The sequence below is a fragment of the Rutilus rutilus genome (genome assembly GCF_951802725.1).
Source record: "Rutilus rutilus genome assembly, chromosome: 2".
In the NCBI taxonomy this organism is placed as follows: Eukaryota; Metazoa; Chordata; class Actinopteri; order Cypriniformes; family Leuciscidae; genus Rutilus; species Rutilus rutilus.
Genome location: NC_140210.1, coordinates 21,079,200 through 21,099,550, shown reverse-complemented (window position 1 = coordinate 21,099,550; position 20,351 = coordinate 21,079,200). Strand labels below are relative to the sequence as shown.

The following is a 20,351-nucleotide window of genomic DNA, read 5'->3' as shown; positions in this document are numbered from 1 at the left end:
AGGAGGGGCTTCATAGAGACTGAAGCTAAACAGAGCGCTACTGACAGAGTGGGTAAAGAGGTGCTGCAACAATATAAAACGTGAATTTCTTTTTAGTTTTTTAAACATTCAAGCATGAAAAACTATTCTAGTAGACCACAAAAACAAAATCAAGACTTTGTAAAAGGGCATAATAGGTCTTCTTTAAAAGAGGAGATCATTTGCACATTACACACAGGCTGTGATTTTGATGACTTGCTTCTTTTCTTTGACTACATATATGATATTGTTTATCAAACATACAAGGTAAAGACTGTCTAAAACTGGATGGAAGTGAAATCTCAATCTTGAATGATTTGAAATCATATTCATCACTGCTAGAAAATCCAACTAATAGCATCAGATGCTTTATGGTTTCTTGCCTGTTCATTTGCTGGTTCAACTTGGTTTTAACCTGCATATTGGTCAAGCTGGTTATGGTTTTTGTGTCTGAACAAAGAGATGGTTCTGTTTGTTAATCTCTGTCTATCTGTTCTCTCCGTTTCTAGGATGGCTTCACTCCTCTGGCCATTGCTCTGCAGCAGGGTCATAATCAGGTGGTCTCTTTGCTCCTGGAACATGACACGAAAGGTAAAGTCCGCCTGCCAGCTCTCCACATCGCGGCCCGCAAAGATGACACCAAGTCTGCTGCTTTGCTGCTCCAGAACGACCATAATGCTGATGTCCAGTCCAAGGTAAGAGAGTAAAGGAGTGGGGATTTCATGTTCATGCTTTTGGTTGGTACTATAGCAATAATATGGTTTTTAGACATGTTTGTAATACCATGGTTTTACGGATGGTAATACAATTTTTAGACATGGTGTTAGAGGTCTGCACAGGATGGACTTTTAAATTCCACCCCAGATAGCAAATGACATCTGGCCCAGTTGTGGCCCACATCTCCCACATTCTTCTGGCCCCTTCGATAACTCAACCTGAGTGTTGGCAATAGCATACATTGACGGGCCTCATCTGGGCCAACTATGGCACATATGGCTCAGTTCTGGCAGCGGAAAAGGTCACAACATCTGGGCCACACACAGCAAGCCACAATTAACTCACACTAAAACCTGCTTGATGTGTGTGGGCTAGATAGGGCCCATTTGACTTTTGCCGCTGCCAGAACTGAGCCATATGTGCCATAGGTGGCCCAGATGAGGCCCGGATATATATGCTGTCTGGGGCTCCTGCGAGATTCTTTATTGCTCCCTCCCAAAAAAATATATATATTTTATCCCGCTCCCACCCGAAACTTTCACGTTTTGTCCAATTCTCTCTCGCAAAAGCCCGTCGGAAGAGGTCTACACAGATTTTTCAGTCCTGGTCCGGTGAGGTCTGTCTCGTTTCGTGGCTATTTTTACAATTTCCACACATGCAAAGCTTCAGATCTCCAGTGACAGATTTTTGCTTGCTGTTATTATCAGATAATTATATTTTGCAGTAGCCTACGAGTAATTTCTTTCTCCCGCTTCTCGCACACATATTACTATCTTCCCTCCCGCACTCAGCAATTCAAAACTTTTCCCGTGGATTGCAGACCTCTACATGGTGTCATGATAGTATCCTGTATTGTTTGAAAAGTTAGCATAGTAATGGTGTTTTTTTCATTTGGTACGTGTAGAGTATCGTTGTACCATGGTGTTCTTTGAACTTTACCCCTGGTTTCACAGACAAAGCTTAAGACTAGTCCCAGACTAAAATGCATGTCTGAGCTGTTTTAACTGAAAGCAACTTGCACTGGCATATCTTAAAATATGTCAGAGCCATTTATTTGTCTCAAGATGCACACCAGTAATGGTAAATTTAACCTAATTAAACTAAGGCCTAATCTTAGCTTAATCTAAACCCTGTCTGTGAAACCAAGCCTTAGAGTTTTACAGGCCTGTAAAATACCATGGTATATCAATATGGTAATCATATTTTTAACGTCACTGCGCTCAATTATTTTAAAAGGATTTATTTATTCATTAATTAGTCTTGTCACAGATATTTTCATTGAGGTTCTTTAAGCTATTGAGATTGATATTATTTTCCTTCACTGAATTATAGTCATGCTTTTCGATTGCTCCTTTTAAGATAAAAATAAAAATAAAAGTTTTTTAAAAAGCCAAATTAATAAAAATACCATGTTTTTTCCTCAGATGATGGTCAACAGGACTACAGAGGTATTAAGATTCTCAACAGAATCCTGCATTCGTCTTGACTCTTGTAAAGCCTAATGTGCTACTTGACATTGAACTTTTCTTTTACAGTGCATGGGAAGAGTAGAGTCTTGTCCCTTTAAATGTAGTGCATGACACATTGTTGTTTTTATTTTAGTGCAACACTGTTTTCTCAAAATGTATGGGTGTTTCTTGCTCATCATGATGTTTTGATCAGGAAATAGGGGTTCATTGTGTTATTTAATACCACTTATGATTTTACTAACAGGCTAAACAGACGTTTAACTCTTAATTGTGCATGTGAACTCATGCTGTCACTCTCACTGTCTGTGTAGAAGTCTCTCGGTCACATTTTGCTGCACCTTTTTGTTAATTCTGTTTTTTAAATTGCACCATGTCTGTCAGAATGGAAAGGTAAGAAAACAATGGCACCACCAAACAAACTCAGTAAGACAGACAATGCCAATTTCCTATCTATACATTCACCTTTAGTAATATGTAGTGAGTAGTTGCTGACTAACATTTGTTCAGATATTTTGTTCATCATCTTTTTTTTCTTTCATTGTCACTGAGAAACTTCTCATCTCTCTCTCATGACACTGGGAATGTGCTCGTATATTATAACGTGCAAATCTAATATTTCTGTTTCTTATTTCATCAAAATTTTTACTTTTTATTCACTCTAGTGCATGGTGTGGTTGGATCCATTGGTAGCAGATGAGAATCCAGACACTTTTACTTTGCCATTCTTTTCTTTCTGTTAAGTTTTAGCACAAATGTGATGATTCATTGGAATGCTGCATGGAAGATCATGGATGATGGATGTTTTAACTTAGTTGGAAGACTAGCACTAGCAAATTTAACTTCATTCTGTTTTCCTCTTTCCCTTGTTCTATCCCTTCTTTTATCCCAATACTATTCCATTGTCTAACAGAGTGGCTTCACTCCTCTGCATATTGCTGCTCACTACGGTAATGTTAATGTGGCCACGCTGCTGCTCAACAGAGGGGCGGCTGTAGACTTCACAGCCAGGGTATGATCTAAAACCTAAAAAAGTTATATTGTCTATTATAGCATACTTTTTGTGATTCTACACCTCATACAAATAATATATATTGTCCAAGTCCTTTTGCCTTACTCAATGTACTAGGATTTTGGATGCATCACTTACAATTAGGCAAATTATTATATAAAGCAGTTTCACAGACAGGGCTTAGATTAAGCCAGGATTAGGCCTTGGTTCAATTAGGACATTTAAGTAGCTTTTATAAACATGCCTTAGAAAAAAAAAAAAAACATAATTGATGTGCTTCAAAACAATGGCACTGACATATTTAAATACATTAAAACAGCTAAAAAATGCATTTTAATCTGGAACTAGACTTAAAGCCTTGTCTCTGAAAAAGTGGGAAAGTCTTCTAAATCCATGCAATAGCTTTCTCTAAGAAACGGACTGATATTTAAGATGTTATTCACAGAAATCACACAGTTATCATGTTTTGGTAAAATATCCTTCTACAGGGAAAATTTTGATGTGCACAGTTAACCAGATTTTGTCACAGTCGATCTAATGGATTGTCGTTTAGTGTAACATGAATTTCATATACTATCAGGTTTCACATATATGAAGCAAACAGTTGCAATTCATCTTTTGCTTTCCCTGGATTTGAGCAGACAGTCTCTTGGTTTAATGGTTTAGTTCACTATAATCTATCCTAAAAGATGTACTGTTTTGTTTAGAATGGTATAACCCCTCTCCATGTGGCCTCAAAACGAGGAAATACCAACATGATTGATCTGCTGCTAGACAGGGGGTCTCAGATTGATGCCAAGACCAGGGTGAGTATCAATACTGTCGTTCCATCAAAATGCTGGCTGTAAACAAGCGCCCTCTACCTGTACTGTTAACAGCCGTTTAGAGAAACATTTACTAAATGTACTTCAATATATGAAAAGAATAGCATTTTTTGTGAGCAATGCATTACGAATGCCGATTCATACTGTCTTAAGTAAAAAAGTGTTTTCATGTGGATTTGTGCAAGTTGGTTTAATAATACATTGTGCATGTACATTTATATGTGTGAGTTTTTGAATATGCTGTTTGATTGTTTTTGTCTTCTCTCTGTTGAACAGGATGGCCTAACACCTCTGCACTGCGCAGCCAGAAGTGGACATGACACTGCAGTGGAAATACTGCTTGAAAAAGGAGCTCCCATACTGGCACGGACCAAGGTACATGGAACCATACGTTTCTAAGTGCTTCCTAAAAACTGCTAATTTCTAACTGCTCAATTTAGGTCCCCACTGTGACACGAGTCCCCATGAGTCAGTGTGCATTCAGGTTCAAGTCACACACACACACACACACGTCTTTACTATAATCAATTGAATGCGTCCTTGCTTGATAAAGGTAATAATTTCCTTTAAAAAACTAAAAGCAGTGTGCTATCACTTTTGTACATGAATATGGTAATCATATAATATAATTGTCTCATCATCTCATAGTATTACTGCTCCATGGTGCCACCACAGCACTGTTTTTTTCTCTCTCTGTATTTTACCACACACAGAACGGACTGTCCCCGCTGCACATGTCTGCTCAGGGCGATCACGTCGATTGTGTGAAACACCTGCTGCAACACAAGGCACCGGTTGATGATGTAACACTCGACTACCTGACCGCCCTTCATGTTGCTGCCCACTGTGGTCACTACAGAGTCACAAAATTACTGCTGGATAAGAAAGCAAATCCTAATGCTAGAGCACTGGTAATTCTTTGTCTTTAAAATATGGTAAAATCAATGTGCATTGTGTCAATCAGCATTAGTATGTTTCCATCCACTTATTTTTATGCAAATTTTGGTTTATCACCAAAAAAAAAAAAAAGGATGGAAATGCCATAAAATACGAATATTTGCATAAAATAAATATGTGCTCATAATGTTTTATCCTTTAAGAAGACATGCGCATAAACAGCAATGGAAACACATTTACAGAATAAATCCCTCGATGCGCAGCAACAAACTTTACTCAACAGAGGATGTGATTGGATAACTGGAACAACTAGTGGACTAGCTTCATTGCACAGTATTTCAAATGTTAGATTGGTCATTCTAAAAATGCCTGAGCCAAAGTCTGGAAATGGTTGGGTATTATTTTATCCCAGAACTGCAACACAATTGCCTTCCCAAACACCAAGCATCCACCTCAGAACACAAGATAACATGTCAGTGTTTATTGCTTCCCCAATTGAAGCAACTTGTAGTAGCCCAAATGTAGTATTGTAGTATTCGAGTAGTCTTGGTCATTTTTTTGAAGGTCTCAGTCTTGTCTCGGTCTCGACCGCACTTGTACCTGGTCTTGTCTTGGTCTCAGACTAAAAGGACTTGTGATTTTATTTCAAGACCGGTCAAGACCACAACTAAATTGCTGATGCATTGTCTTATTTATTTTGTTGTTATTTATTAATGAGATTTGGATGAAAACTTCCTGCTTCAAATACAATAAATAACTTGTTACTGTTGTGCTGGGTCAGTAATTACTGGGGAATTGTCAAAAAATTTGTTTGAATTAATTTGATTTAATTACCAAAATTAGTTATGCCCAAATTAATGCCCAAAATAATTAAAGATATGATTGCAAAAAAGTATAAGATCTTGTTTTGTTTTATTATATTATAACTTATGATGTAATTAAGCATTATAACAAGAGCAAGAGAGCTGTTTTCACAAATATGAGCATGATTTCAAACATAATATTGATTTTATACAAAAGTTAAATGAACAAGAAGTTAATGTTAAGTAATTAAGTTTTTGCTATTTTGGCAACGAAAATGGTTCCAAATAAATTCATAGCAGAAATGTGTATTGAACACAGCAGTGTTCCTTTACAGAATCAGTCTGCTGCTTTGAACGAATCGTGACTCACTCATTAAGTGATTTGACACCACCTACTGGTGGTTTTGGTTTCATATTTAAAAGTATAATTTCCAGTATAATTATAATTTAAATGTAAGGAGTGCTGGTCTGGTCTTGGTCTTGGTCTTGATTCAGTCTCGCACTGTCTTGGTCTTGTCTTGGTCCCAACCCCTCCAAATCTTGTTCTTGTCTTGATCTCAACACACTCTGGACTTGGTCTCGGTTTAGGTGGTTGCCACTACAACATTTCCCAAATGTTTTATGCGATATTCCAAATCAGTGCATAGGTTCAATGAGCAACTTTGGATTGAAACATAGCTAGTGATGTGTTTAAATATGTTTATGTTTTTTTCAGAATGGCTTTACTCCTCTACATATTGCCTGCAAGAAGAACAGAGTGAAAGTCATGGAACTCCTGGTTAAATACGGCGCCTCAATCCAAGCCATCACTGAGGTGAGAGTCTTGGTAGTATGTGACTGTGCCCTACTTTGCATACTATTTAGGATGGATAATATCTAATTTGCCATGTAACTTTGTAGAGGTTCATTATTTAGATTTTAATAATTACATTTTCTCTAATTATTACCACTAACAATGCCAAATTCATGGGTCTGATTCCCAGAGAATGCATGAACTGCAAAAACATACATTAAATTCAATGTTAATCGCTTACAATAAAAGTGTCTGCCAAAGTAATATGAATGCAAATAAGAGTGGATTTGATATGCTTACATTTATTGGAGATTGGTTCCTCTTGTTGACCTGCTGACTCGAGCGCTGCTTGCTCATTCATTGCTCAGTGTTTGAGCTCCTGTATCTCACTCTCCTCTCTTTCTCCCTAGTCCGGCCTGACACCAATCCATGTTTCAGCATTTATGGGGCACCTCAATATCGTTCTCCTGCTGCTACAGAATGGAGCCTCACCTGATGTCTGTAATATTGTGAGTACATAATCATCATGATGTACATTTTGTACCATATATTTCTTTTATTGACTTTTTTTTTTTTTTGTCGAAATGTGTTTTTGTGCTGCGATACCTTGGCTAGTTTAGGCCTTTTGTGGAGCGTACTCCCAAATCTTTTTATTTGGGACACAAATTACTGTGACACAAATTAACTTTTCCATTAAGGGGCAATGCTTGACTCCCTAAATTGATTTCCAGGGGCATTTTTACCTTTAGAAGCCTTATTAAATGCGTAATCTTTTATGACAAATTCTTAGATTTAATCAATAAATTCAATTAGAATAAGACACTATAGGGCTGTTACCAGTCAAATTAAATCAAAATCGAACATTTTTGCAGTAGCAGTTAGATGTATTTACATCAGATGTCACATGTATCTACACTGCAATTACAATTGTATAATAATATTGTAAGATTGTAAAAAAAGAAAGAAAAAAAAGTTCAAATTGAAATATGAAATAATTATATTTTAAAATATGAAACTTAAACCAAGAGATTCATTCAGTAATGAAACACTGCTTTGTCTGTCTGTCTATTCTATTTATTATAAGAACATTTTGCTAACGTTCCCATTAAGTTATGAAAATATTCCCTGAACATTCAAACATTCAGTTTTTTAAATGTTTATAAAAAATAAAAGCTCTTGGTTATACAAACATTAAGCATTAAACATTCAGTTTTATAATGCTTCAAACAATATGGGAATGTTACTTCTGAAAGTTCTCTGAACGTTCTGGAATAAGTAGTAACATTGAAAAAAAAACATTATATGAACATCCAACTAAAACGTTTCAGAAAAAAATTTATAAACAATGTTTTTTTAAAGACCAGATAGCTTTGAACAGATATTCCATTCATGTTACTAGAAAAATGTTAATAATAACTTTGAGAGAACCTTGCCAGAATGTTAGCCAACAATCTGAGAACGTTCCCTGTTAGCTGGGTTGCTCAGAGATGCCCAGTGGTTCTGCTCTGTTTTGTAACTATTTTTGCTGCAGTGAATGTGTGGACTCTGAAAACATTTTTTGTGAAGTGAGTGACATACTCGATAATGCCAGCTCGCACATCATTAATACAACAATCACAATATTATCATAGACGATACATATCGCACACCCTATAGTGTCAGAGTCGTGGATTAACTCATGCTTTGGCACACTCTGTGGTGCTTATGCTTGCGGTATCAGCTTGCAACATTTTTAAGTTCTCTAAATAATCTCCAGTCCTTTGTTCTCTCCTCTAAATTAAGTAAAAGGCCTACACAGCATTGCATCTCCTGTATTACTGACTGTGTTTGTCCTCAGCGTGGTGAGACAGCATTGCACATGGCTGCAAGGGCAGGACAGATGGAGGTGGTGCGATGTTTGCTAAGGAACGGCGCTCTGGTGGATGCCATGGCCAGAGTGAGTCAATAAAAACACTTACAGAAGAAAGCGAAAATACAGATATTAATGACCACAAATAGAGATTTAAATATATCCTATATCTGTATTTCTCTCACTCTTTCTATCTGATTTCTCCCTCCAGGAGGATCAGACGCCCCTTCACATTGCGTCTCGCCTGGGTCAGACAGAGATCGTGCAGCTGTTACTGCAGCACATGGCTCACCCTGATGCTTCCACCACTAATGGATACACACCTCTGCACATCTCCGCTCGTGAAGGACAGGTGGACACGGCTGAGGTGCTGCTGGAGGCCGGAGCGTCTCACTCGCTCTCCACGAAGGTGCGACTGCAGGCATATCTGTGAAACAAATACAGACCCTCTTTCAAATATATTATCAAATGTTAGGTCACTAACCCTATTATTTTGTATATAAACTAGCATTCAAAAGTTTGTGGTCGATTTTTTTTTTATGTCTTTGAAAGAAGTCTCTTATGCTCACCAAGGCTGCATTTATTTAATTAAAAAATATAGTAAAAACCGTAGTATTGTGACATATTATTACATATTCAAATAACTTCAGCATCATTACTCAAGTCTTCAGTGTCACATGATCCGTCATGAATCATTAAAATATGCTGATTTGGTGCTCAAGAAACATTTCTCATTATTATTACCACACTTGAAAACGGTTGTGCTGCCTTTTTTGCCTTTAAACCTTTTTTTTTTTCAGGATTGTTTGATAAAGTAAAAAAGAACAGCATTTATTTGAAATCGAAATCTTTTGATCAGTTTACTGTGTCCTTGCTGAGTAAAAGTATTAATGTCTTTAAAAATATATATAAAATCTTACAGACCACGCATTTTTGTACAATAGCGTATGTATTTAACTAAAGATAAATATCCTTCCCCTTAATAGAAAGGTTTTACTCCTCTACATGTTGCTGCTAAGTATGGAAGCCTGGATGTGGCAAAACTCCTCCTACAGAAAAGAGCACTTCTTGATGATTCTGGAAAGGTGAAAGTCAAAACTTTAATCACCTACTCACTACACTACTCACATTATGCTAACTTTCATTAGAGTATTAGTAGACTGTTAAGCTACTTGCAAAGTCTGTTGGGGAACCATCAAAATAAAGTGTAAAGCAGTTCTTAAAGTCCCCCGTAGCAAATGTATCCCTTAAAACTCATCTTTGATCACCATTAGATAAAATATTTAAAAGTTTTTTCCTTAAAAAAAAAAAAAGAGTCTTTATGCCTTAAAATATCTTGAATGTAACTCTACACCCTTGCCTCATTTAGTATACGCGGTTCTATGAATATGCAAATTAGCCCCGCCTCCACTCACTCACACCAGCTCAGAGATCCACTCGTTGACGATCATGCGTTGATTGGATACAAGGTAGTTTGTGACATCAGAAGCACCAGCGATTTCAAACCGCGATTTTGAGGCTGTTTTTGGTTGGTTTACTGTTTTAAGGAGAAAATACTCAGCAATGGTGCTGACTAATGAATTTGCACATGGTTTGTCTTAAAAACAACACATAGACATATAAACAACATTAAAAACGTGATTTTTTATTTATTTTTATCACAGGGGGGGCTTTAAGCAGACAGTCTAATTCTCTTATGACTGGTAGTTGACATATTTAGTAGAATGCCAAATGTGGACTATCAAAATAAAGTGCTACCAATTTTTATTTAGAAAATATGTGTTCATTATTGCTATTTTCTATCTATATTTGTCTTTCTGAAACAGTACGGTCTGACACCTCTGCATGTAGCTGCTCACTATGATAACCAGCAGGTGGCGATGATGCTCTTGGAGAAAGGGGCCTCACCTCATGCTACTGCTAAGGTGCTAATCTTAAATTGATTGAAAAATGACAAATATCTGTTGCTGAATCCAGCAATACCACCAAAATGTATTTTCTGATGGTTTGTGTCAATCTCTTTCTGTGCAGAATGGCTATACACCTCTCCACATTGCGTCGAAGAAGAACCAGACTCAGATTGCCTCTGCGCTGCTTCAGTATGGAGCAGAGACAAATGCATTGACCAAGCAGGGTGTGAGTCCGTTACACCTGGCGTCTCAGGAGGGGCACGCAGAGATGGCTTCCCTACTGCTGGAGAGGGGTGCACACGTCAATGCTGTCACTAAGGTGAGATCTAGACCCATAGATATGTATACGTAGGATCCACATTCGACCGCTCCAGACACATCAAAGCATCTGCCATCTTGGAACGGTTAACATGACAGTGTTTATCACTCACACTAACCAATCAATGAATTTTCATTGAAAATGTCACAGCATTGCGCAGCCTATGGCTGTAAAAACCACGAGCTATAAATTTTTGACGAAATGGGACATGTGCTGGAATCACGATATGGCTTAGGCTAATGTGATTATTAAACTTCAAAAGGCTATGAATTAATTAAATCTGAAATGAATTAATTAAATCTGAAATGAATTAATTAAATCTGAAATGAATAAAATCTTATAGGCCTATATATATATGCCTTATAAAAGCCTTAAATTTGATCCTTCAGTGATACCCTGAACTTATTTACCATATTTTTTTTCATCCAAACTGACTAAATGTTGACACTAGCTACGTTTACATGGACATTTTTTTGTTTTAATCAGAATTAAATCAGACATGAACGCTAAATTAAGTGATCGGGTTGATGTGCGCGTTTATAACACACAAGCTTCAAATGGGATTTGATCTTTTGACATGAGCACACTGCACGAATATACAGAGTATCCCGCTGTTGGCGCAAACAAATCATCATCCTGCCATCGCTTCTTTTCTTTGTTTTAAAAAGCAGACTTAATATTTATCTATTTCGGGTCCTGATTGGGAGACGACGAGCATATGAAGCTTTATGCTGTGCTGCTTGTATTTATCAAGCTGTAAAAACACCATTTCCCGCGCCCCAAAACAACACATCTGTGGATGAGAGTCCGAAGCAAGTACTACTGGGACGACATTCTCCTGCAGCACTTCATAGACGATAAGTGGAATGAGAATTTTAGAATGAAACGACAGTCATTTATTACACTCTATTCGATTCAACAACATCATTTTTTTTTTTTTAACTACATCAGTGTCTCAACATCATTAAGCCATTTCTACATCATTGCACATGCGCAGAACTTTACAGTTTTTTTTTTTGCCTGATCAAGTGTTTATATGTCCAATAGATTGGATTACAAAAGGTTTAAACCACCCCTTACAGTGGGCAATTCATTTTTTATTCCAACTATGCTACTAGTCCAAATAGAAACGGATTAGGGACCATGTAAACAGAGCGTCCCCATAGACTGTTATCTCCAGTCCACTTGTGCATTAGCAAATTAGTAGAAAGAAACCATTTGCTAATATAATAGGGCCACAAAAAAAAAAATATTAGTCTGTAGAATTCAGCAAGTGACCAATCAGAAATAAGTATTCCAGAGAGCCATGCAATAAACATGAGTTGGTTCATAATTTCTTTTTTTTTTTTTTTTCAGAGTGGTCTTACTCCTCTTCACCTCTCTGCTCAGGAGGACAGAGTGCATGTGGCTGAAATACTCGTCAAGCACGATGCCAACATAGACCAACAGACCAAAGTAAGCATGACTCGTAGTTTTATATTACTGTGGTTCTTTACTGTATTTTTATTTTTAAAAATAATAATTTGGAAAGAAAGTGTTCAGCTAATGTGAAATTTGGTTGTTTCTTCTAGTTGGGCTACACTCCTCTTATTGTTGCTTGTCACTATGGAAATGTAAAAACGGTTAATTTCCTTTTGCAAAATGGCGCTAATGTCAATTCAAAAACTAAGGTAAGAGTTTAATATATTTATATTTCTTTAAATTCTTTCATTATGTGACTTGATAACCCAATTAATAATTATGTAATAAACTATTCATTTCATCTTTTTCAGTAATGAACTATTTGTACTATGATTGAATTAATGGATGGATGTTGCTGATATCTGTGATTGGTTTTAAAAGTACTGCAATTGTTTTATTTTATGAATTAATTTATACACAACAAGCATAGTGGTATTTATCTACTTATTATTGTATTATGATTTTTATATATTTTTTTTAATTTATAAGCTTAATATTTTATTGCGACTTTTTATCAAACAATTCTGTTGTAAGATTTGTATTTTCCTCAGAATTGCATGATATAAACTCGTAATTGTGAATTATAAAGTCAGAATTGTGAGATATAAACTCGCAATTCTGTGAAAAAAGTTATAATTTGACTTTATAACTCACAATTGCGAGTATATATCTCACAATTCTTTATTCCTCGCAATTGCGAGTTTATATCTCGCAATTCTGACTTTAATTCTCGCAATTGCGAGTTTTATCACGCAATTCTGAATTGCGAGAAATAAAGTGAGAATTGTGAGATGTAAACTCGCAATTGTGAGAAGAATTGTGAGATAAAAAGTCGCAATTATATTTTAAATTGTTTTATTCTGTGTCAGAAACAAGCTTTCATAGTTTACTGTATTGATGTTTTTTTGTTTTGTTTTTCAGAACGGCTACACGCCACTTCACCAAGCTGCTCAGCAGGGAAACACACACATAATCAATGTCCTGTTGCAGCATGGGGCCAAGCCTAATGCCGTCACCATGGTGAGGGACACACTCGTACTTACAGAAATGATATTAATACTGTACAGTATCTCTGTCCTCTAACCTCACACTCAATTTCTCTCAGAATGGTAACACAGCACTCTCTATTGCTAAACGTCTGGGGTACATCTCAGTGGTGGACACTCTGAAAGTTGTTACTGAGGAAATAATCACAACAACAACCGTACGTATCCTTGACTTTACATATTAAGAACTTTTGATGTATGCATAAACAGTAGAGTGTGTATGTTGAATGCCTTGTTTATTTCAACTACTGTAGACGGTGACAGAGAAACACAAAATGAATGTTCCAGAGACAATGACAGAAGTTCTGGATGTGTCTGATGAGGAGGGTAAGATACTGTTTTATTAACTTACATTATGCATAGTTAGGATTTCATATGTCTATGTAAAAGCTGATGTGCCTCTATAGCCCAGCATCAGATGGAGGAGGAGCTTTTTACTGAAGTCTCTATGGAGATCGAAGGTATAAAGGCTATAGATATAGAGTGAACCAAACTCACCCCTATACTAACAATACTGCATTTGCCCAAAATCTGTTCAGTTCATTCTGTATCTATTCCAACGTATGGTTTGCAGTTTGTGTGCTAACTGCAACCAGCATGATTATTGTGTGTAGAAAACTAAACCGTGGAAAACTAACTTTGTTCTTAGTTATTTGTGCTAATCTGGGGGATCATTTTTCAGGGATGCAAACTTGTCACCTTTTTGCGAAATTCGCCATTTGAATCCAAAATAGGTCATGTGTGTGATTTGTGTAGATCCGGCAGGTTTTTAAAATGGTGGTGGGAGGTAGGTTTCCATGTGTGTGCGACTGCTTTTAAAACACTTTTTCTATTTCCAACATGTTTTTTGTTTTGTTTTTTTGCATTGAGTACTGTTGCCAATCACAGGCATCTCTGTTATAAGCAATGGCCAATCAGAGGTGTTTACTGTATCTTAGACAGAATCCACTCTGAACAAGTTTTTGTTTAACGCAACTTCACTGACTGCATTCTACATTCTCGCAAATCCTCTCATCATAACTCTATCTTTGTCACTTTTTTTTACCCCTGATGAGTTCGCATCTCTGATTTTTTAAATCATAAAATGAGAATACATGATATCTGTGGGGCACTGAGCATTTTTAATTAAATAAAACCTACATAATGAGTTAGCGTTGCTTGTTATGGCACTATTACTATTGCTCATATTAGATGACAGAATAAATAAGCAAATTAATATGTTAAGACAATAATAGATAGATTCATCTTTATTTATTTTACTTTTTAATGGGTTTTATTTTGTTCTTTCTGTTTCCTTTTTTAAATCTTTACCATCACAAATCTGAAGGTTCATAATAAATGTTATTTGATCTGAATTTCAAAAGGATTCTGTTTCATTTGCATTTATATTGGATCAGAAAATGAGAGAGAATAGAATGTCCAAAGAAATAGAAATAAAGTCACGATTTGGGCTTTTTATTAAACTACAGACTAGTCAGTCCATCATTTAATCAAGCAAGTCATTTGATCAGCCCACACTCAGTTCATCAGTCTGTCAAATTGACAGTATTAATCAATCCATACTGTAAATGTGTGTATGAGCAGGTGAGGACACAATGACAGGTGATGGAGGGGAGTACCTGAGAGCAGAGGACCTGAGAGAACTTGGTGATGACTCTCTACCTGGACACTACCTGGACGGCATGAGCTACACCCACAACCTAGACCGGTAAAGAAAATTTACACACACAAAATAATATTTAACTATTCAAAAAACAAGCTAATTCCTTCTAAAAGCTTATTACAGTTAGCCCCGCCCCCAAACACACCATTGGTTGAGACAGATTTAATTGAAACATTTGTTGATGTTTCTGGGGATTTGGCTCTCACAAATACACACATAATGCTGTCTTGCCCACATGCTTGTATTGTCCTACCACAGGTCCCATGAGACCCCCAGTCATCTTGCTTACAGGGGTGAAGGAATCTTGATTGAGGACATGATCTCCAGCCACCAGTTTCATAAGGTGAACTATCGCACCTCGTATGTACTTTTCATTTAACATTTGGGCCAGTGTTGTTATCATTAACTGAAACTATTAGTGATTGAAATAAAGATGAAATCAAATAAAATATAAATATTATAGTACATTAAAACTTAGAATTAGAAATGGTGCCTTTGCAACTAACTAAAATGAATACATTTAAGTACTAAAACTTAAACTAAAATTTAAACTGAAAAATATAAAAATAAAAGCTAATTCAAAATGACAAAAAAAAATAATACTATAATTGACGCTTCAAAAAGTCATAAAGTGAAAGTAAAACTAATCCATATAAATTGAGCGGTTTAGTCCAATTCTTTGTCCAAAAAGAGACTAGATTGCTGTATATGATGAACAGATTTAGTTTAGGCTTTCTGTAAATGGAGGGACAGAAATCTCTCAGGTTCATCAAAAAGATGAACGAGAGTCTTACGGGTTTACGAACCATTTAAATTGAAATTAAAGCTGAAAATATAAAAATAAAGGCTAATTAAAAATGTTATTAAATACGATAATAGAATATTAACAGTAAATGGGCTTTAGGTTTTTATCTCATGATGTGTTGTTATGTTATAGTCTGATTTTGTTGTTTGTCAGGTGTCAGCGTTCTCTCGAGAGCATGAGAAGGACTCATATCGACTGAGCTGGGGTGCTGAACATCTGGATAATGTGGTGCTAACCAGCACTCTTCTGCAGTCAGGGTTAGTAGGTTTCATACACACTCAAAAAGACAAACACACACACATGCCTCCCCTGTCCTACACAAGGTGTGTATCCTTGTTCAAAGCAGGCATTGCATTAGATGCCACTCTTATGGACCATGAATGACAGCTACTCAAGTTCCTCTCATATTGTTATTTCATGCTCTTTGTTTTTTCATTTATTACACTCACATCATCTCTCTAAATCACTCTCGGCCTCTCTCTCTGCTGTTCGTGATTGTGTTTCTGTTCTGCTTTTAGCCGATCTACCCCATGCCTTGACCATGACAACAGCAGGTGACACTTCTCTTCCTTGTGCCCCTTTTCTTCCTCTCTTCATCTACTTTTATTACATTATTGCATGTATTTTTAACAACTGACCGCTTTGAGCCTATTGGTGCCTATTCAATTTTAATAAGCATGTTTTAATGAATACAGTTACTCATGTCTCAGTATTCATAGAGAACCCCATGAATAATATTCAATATTATTCAATATTTCTCACATGGGTTGAATGACACTGGACACATGGTATTTCTTAAATCCTCCAGTATTTTCCCAATTACCTGTTGAGCAATAAATGACATTAAACAACACTCCTCAAAAGTTTGGGGTCAGGAAGATTTTTTAAAAAGTTTTATTAGTAAGTAGCACTACTGTTTTCAACAAAATAAGAAATGTTTCTTGAGCACTAAATCAGCATATTAAAATGATTTGACACTGAAGACTAGAGTAATGATGCTGAAAATTCAGCTTTGCATCACAGGAATAAATTACATTCAGAAATATTCAAATAGAAAACAATTATTAAAAAAAAATAATAATAATATTTCGCAATATTACTGTATTTTTTTTTAAATCAAATACATGCAGTATTGGTGAGCATAAGAGACTTTCAAACATGAGAAAAAAATCTTACAGACCCCAAACTTTGGAACGGTAGTGTACGTCGGTGTGTCTGTAATTTTACAACACATAATGGCAACGCAATCAGATAATAAAATGAGTGTTTAACAGAAGTTAATCCTGAAACAGAAAACAATATGATCCGGAACATTTCTGGTGAAGTGTGTAATTTCTAATAGTACCAAGGAGAACTGCAAAATTAATGATTGTTTACAAACATATGGAAGCCCACAGAGCCTATAAAATAAGTTTGGGAAATGAGACAGACTAGTAATAATGCAAGGTGGCATCCATAAGTTTAAAACCAAGAATTTGCACACTTAATGTATTTCTTCCTGTATTTCATTTCTGGGTTAAGTAGCATTGCATTGTGTGTTTCACTGTCACTTGCCGTTGTTCTATATAAACAGCTTCCTGGTCAGTTTCATGGTGGATGCTCGCGGCGGAGCCATGCGTGGCTGTCGGCACAATGGGCTACGCATTATTGTGCCACCTAGAAAGTGCTCAGCCCCGACACGGGTCACATGTCGTCTGGTGAAGAGGCACAGACTGGCCTCTATGCCCCCTATGGTGGAGGGAGAGGGGCTCGCCGGCAAGATCATTGAAGTTGGACCCACCGGAGCCCAGTTTCTTGGGTAAGCGGGTGCAAAGGTTGAAATTGAACATTTATGCTGTATCACCATGAACATTTTTGTCTACTTTTGTGTATGTATGGCGCAGTTATATGTTCTCTATTTTGTCTCGTCTTGACTGACAAAGCAGAACAATATGTCAACATGTTTGACGTGTCCTAACCAGAAGTGATGTTACAAGTTTCCAGCGACAATCAATTTGTTAGTCTACACCAGGGGTCTTCAACTAAAATTGCCTGAGGTCCAGTAAATGAACCCTCCTCACCAGCCGAGGTCCGGACAATTATATACCTAAAAATGTGAATTGATGGGTTTTACCAGACTAAAGAAATGAGTGTAGATTTAAAAAATCAATACTTTTTTTTATTGAACAAAATATAATGTTATGGATAAACATGTCTTTTCATAAGCAGACACAAGTAATTCTTCACAAAACTGATTTTAATGCTGTTCTGTTATGTCCTTTAAGTTGCTTTGGTACAAAATTTGGTATTTGAATTCAACCAGTAACAATGTCTGATAAAAATATGATAAAGGAAACTTTATGCCTTCATCTCTAAATGTGCACTGAACATACATTCATTTCAACATTAACAATTTAAAAGGAAAACTAAAGTGCTTTTTTCGGCTGAACTGAGATTAACAATCACAATCAATGAATGCAAACCTCCCTGTTCAAATAAATCAGAAATCCCATATCCCATTTTATCTTCATTTACATGTATGGTCTCTACTTAACTAAATGTATTATGTCGTTAAATGTCGTTGTTGGGCGGTGAATGAGTGAGAGAGGACCCGTGTAACTGTTAGATCGCTCATTATGGGCTTTGAGCTCATTTATTTTCCGTGCCCTTACCTCGGACTGCTGAGGATACGTTTCTTCAAAGTGCCTATGTTTAGCTTCTTAATGACGTTTAATGTTTCCACTTTTGACAACCGCGACAGACTCAGAGCAAATGAGACACATGTAACGTTACAGCTCGATGCAGGAAGAATAAATGCGTATTTTTCCACCCATTCATCTCGGAAAACTCTTTTTTCAGAGGCAACTTTCTTAATTTTTTTAAATGCCATTGTTTTTCACTCGCTGAAAGTTTCATCTGTCTGCGCGCTTCACGCACGCATGACTACGCGTCTGAACGTAGCAACAGTGAGCAAATAGTAACTGTAGTAGCAACCATAGCAACCCGTTGTGCTGTAGGACCCAAACGGCTCTACTTAGTTGACTTTAATGTGCCTGATAAAAATGTGAATAAATAAATAATTTAATTTATTTAATTATGTCAAAAGGCTTCGCGGTCCGTATGGACGCATTTTGCGGTCCGGATCCGGACCGGAGTCCGCCAGTTGGTGACCCCTGGTCTACACTGAATCAGCTGTGCAATGTGATGTAATTTTAGCCAATAAGACTGTTTATTTTGTGAATTTTGGACCTATGAGATTCAGTGAATGGGGCTACTAGGCATCAGTATTATTTCAGTAATATTTATATATTATTATAATAATTATTCATATTTTGAATTAGCTTTTATTTTATATTTTCAGTTTTTATTTATATAAAATTATACAAGTTTTAGTCATTTTTATTTATTTATATACAGTATATATATATATATATATGAAGATAAAAATAAAATAAGTTGAAGTATAAAATTACTGAAAGTAAGAAAGTATTTAAAAAAATATATATATATATATATATACAGTATATAACATTTCTAGTTTTTGTTTGAGTTTTCATCTAATATTTATATTTGCTTATATTTATTTTTTAACTAGTTTTTTAATAGTTTTTGTTAATATTTAACAATAACAACACTGCTTGGCATGACACTGCTGAAATAGAGAGCAAGCGACCAACAAAATGTAGGAGCTGGTTTGGACAAAAACTCATGTAAGAGCTTTTAGTGTTCATCTCATCTGGTTAGGACACTTGTCATCGCTAGTTTGGAGGAATGACAACAATGTTCCTCTCTCACTAAATCTTCAGGAAATCAGGTTCACAGTGTGCCTTGTTTTTTCCCACATATTTTTTAATGGCTGCGATCGGAACAGTAAACTCCACCTCCCAACAGCCCCTCCTCCTCTTAATGAGGGTGAAAGTCTTGTCAGCAGAATTCTGCAGCTGGGTCCACCCGGCACCAAATTCCTCGGGTAGGAGAGATCCTAATGCCAAATATCCACTGGATACCGGCCACATTTCCCCCTGATTCTTTTAAATACACCTCCATCTCCAAGATGTCATATTCTTTTTATTTTGTCCCTTTTTTTTTAATAGTTTTTATCATTCCGAAATAGAGGTGTTCCATGAATTTACCTTTTCCTCCCTTGTTGCATTTTGATATCATTTGTTATTTACTGTTATTCTTTGAATGTATTTGTCATGTGCTGTGTGTCTACTGTATATCGCATTATCCATTGTTTAGTTTACTCTCTTTTTCCGCCTTGCTGCATGCTGCATTTTCCTGTTTGTATGTCCTCCACAGATGCAATATCTGTTTCTGAACAACAACCCTCAATTTATGCTGTCTAAAGCCATACATTAATTTGTCTGAAATAACACCCCTTATTTTTGCAGGCCTGTAATAGTAGAGATCCCTCACTTTGCTGCATTGCGTGGGACAGAGAGAGAGTTAGTGATTCTGCGCAGTGAGACAGGAGAGAGCTGGAGAGAACATCACTGTGACCATACAGAAGAGGAGCTGAATCAGATACTCAATGGCATGGACGAAGGTGAGTGTGTCCTGAATGCACAGAGACACTTGTTTGATTAACATAACACACCTTAAATTTGCTCTTACACTTAAATTAAACTCGGCCAGTGGTGTGCCACAGAATAATTGGTTGCATTTATTTGATCATAAATACAGTAAAAACAGATCGACCTGTTTTCTATTTGAATACATTTTAAAATGTAATTTATTCCTGTGATGGCAAAGCTGAATTTTCAGCATCATTACTCCAGTCTTCAGT

The 20,351-nt window shown here is 36.4% G+C and overlaps 1 protein-coding gene across 4 annotated transcripts in view; it reads left to right on the top strand.

Moving 5' to 3' along the window:
* Positions 1-20,351, top strand: part of ank2a (ankyrin 2a, neuronal) — a 79,206-nt gene that overhangs the window by 29,313 nt on the left and 29,542 nt on the right. For 2 of the 4 annotated variants that reach the window (XM_084402178.1, XM_084402180.1), the window contains exons 6-31: positions 528-713; positions 2,160-2,183; positions 3,115-3,213; positions 3,921-4,019; positions 4,314-4,412; positions 4,751-4,948; positions 6,453-6,551; positions 6,941-7,039; positions 8,368-8,466; positions 8,591-8,788; positions 9,366-9,464; positions 10,206-10,304; positions 10,411-10,608; positions 11,965-12,063; positions 12,180-12,278; positions 12,991-13,089; positions 13,175-13,273; positions 13,370-13,442; positions 13,523-13,576; positions 14,700-14,823; positions 15,037-15,121; positions 15,737-15,840; positions 16,102-16,137; positions 17,157-17,381; positions 19,434-19,532; positions 19,957-20,111. In XM_084402178.1, coding sequence (XP_084258304.1) covers positions 528-713; positions 2,160-2,183; positions 3,115-3,213; positions 3,921-4,019; positions 4,314-4,412; positions 4,751-4,948; positions 6,453-6,551; positions 6,941-7,039; positions 8,368-8,466; positions 8,591-8,788; positions 9,366-9,464; positions 10,206-10,304; positions 10,411-10,608; positions 11,965-12,063; positions 12,180-12,278; positions 12,991-13,089; positions 13,175-13,273; positions 13,370-13,442; positions 13,523-13,576; positions 14,700-14,823; positions 15,037-15,121; positions 15,737-15,840; positions 16,102-16,137; positions 17,157-17,381; positions 19,434-19,532; positions 19,957-20,111 — 2,947 coding nt within the window. The remainder of the gene's footprint in view (positions 1-527; positions 714-2,159; positions 2,184-3,114; positions 3,214-3,920; positions 4,020-4,313; positions 4,413-4,750; positions 4,949-6,452; positions 6,552-6,940; positions 7,040-8,367; positions 8,467-8,590; positions 8,789-9,365; positions 9,465-10,205; positions 10,305-10,410; positions 10,609-11,964; positions 12,064-12,179; positions 12,279-12,990; positions 13,090-13,174; positions 13,274-13,369; positions 13,443-13,522; positions 13,577-14,699; positions 14,824-15,036; positions 15,122-15,736; positions 15,841-16,101; positions 16,138-17,156; positions 17,382-19,433; positions 19,533-19,956; positions 20,112-20,351) is intronic. The other 2 variants (XM_084402179.1, XM_084402181.1) reach the window with 2 other exon arrangements.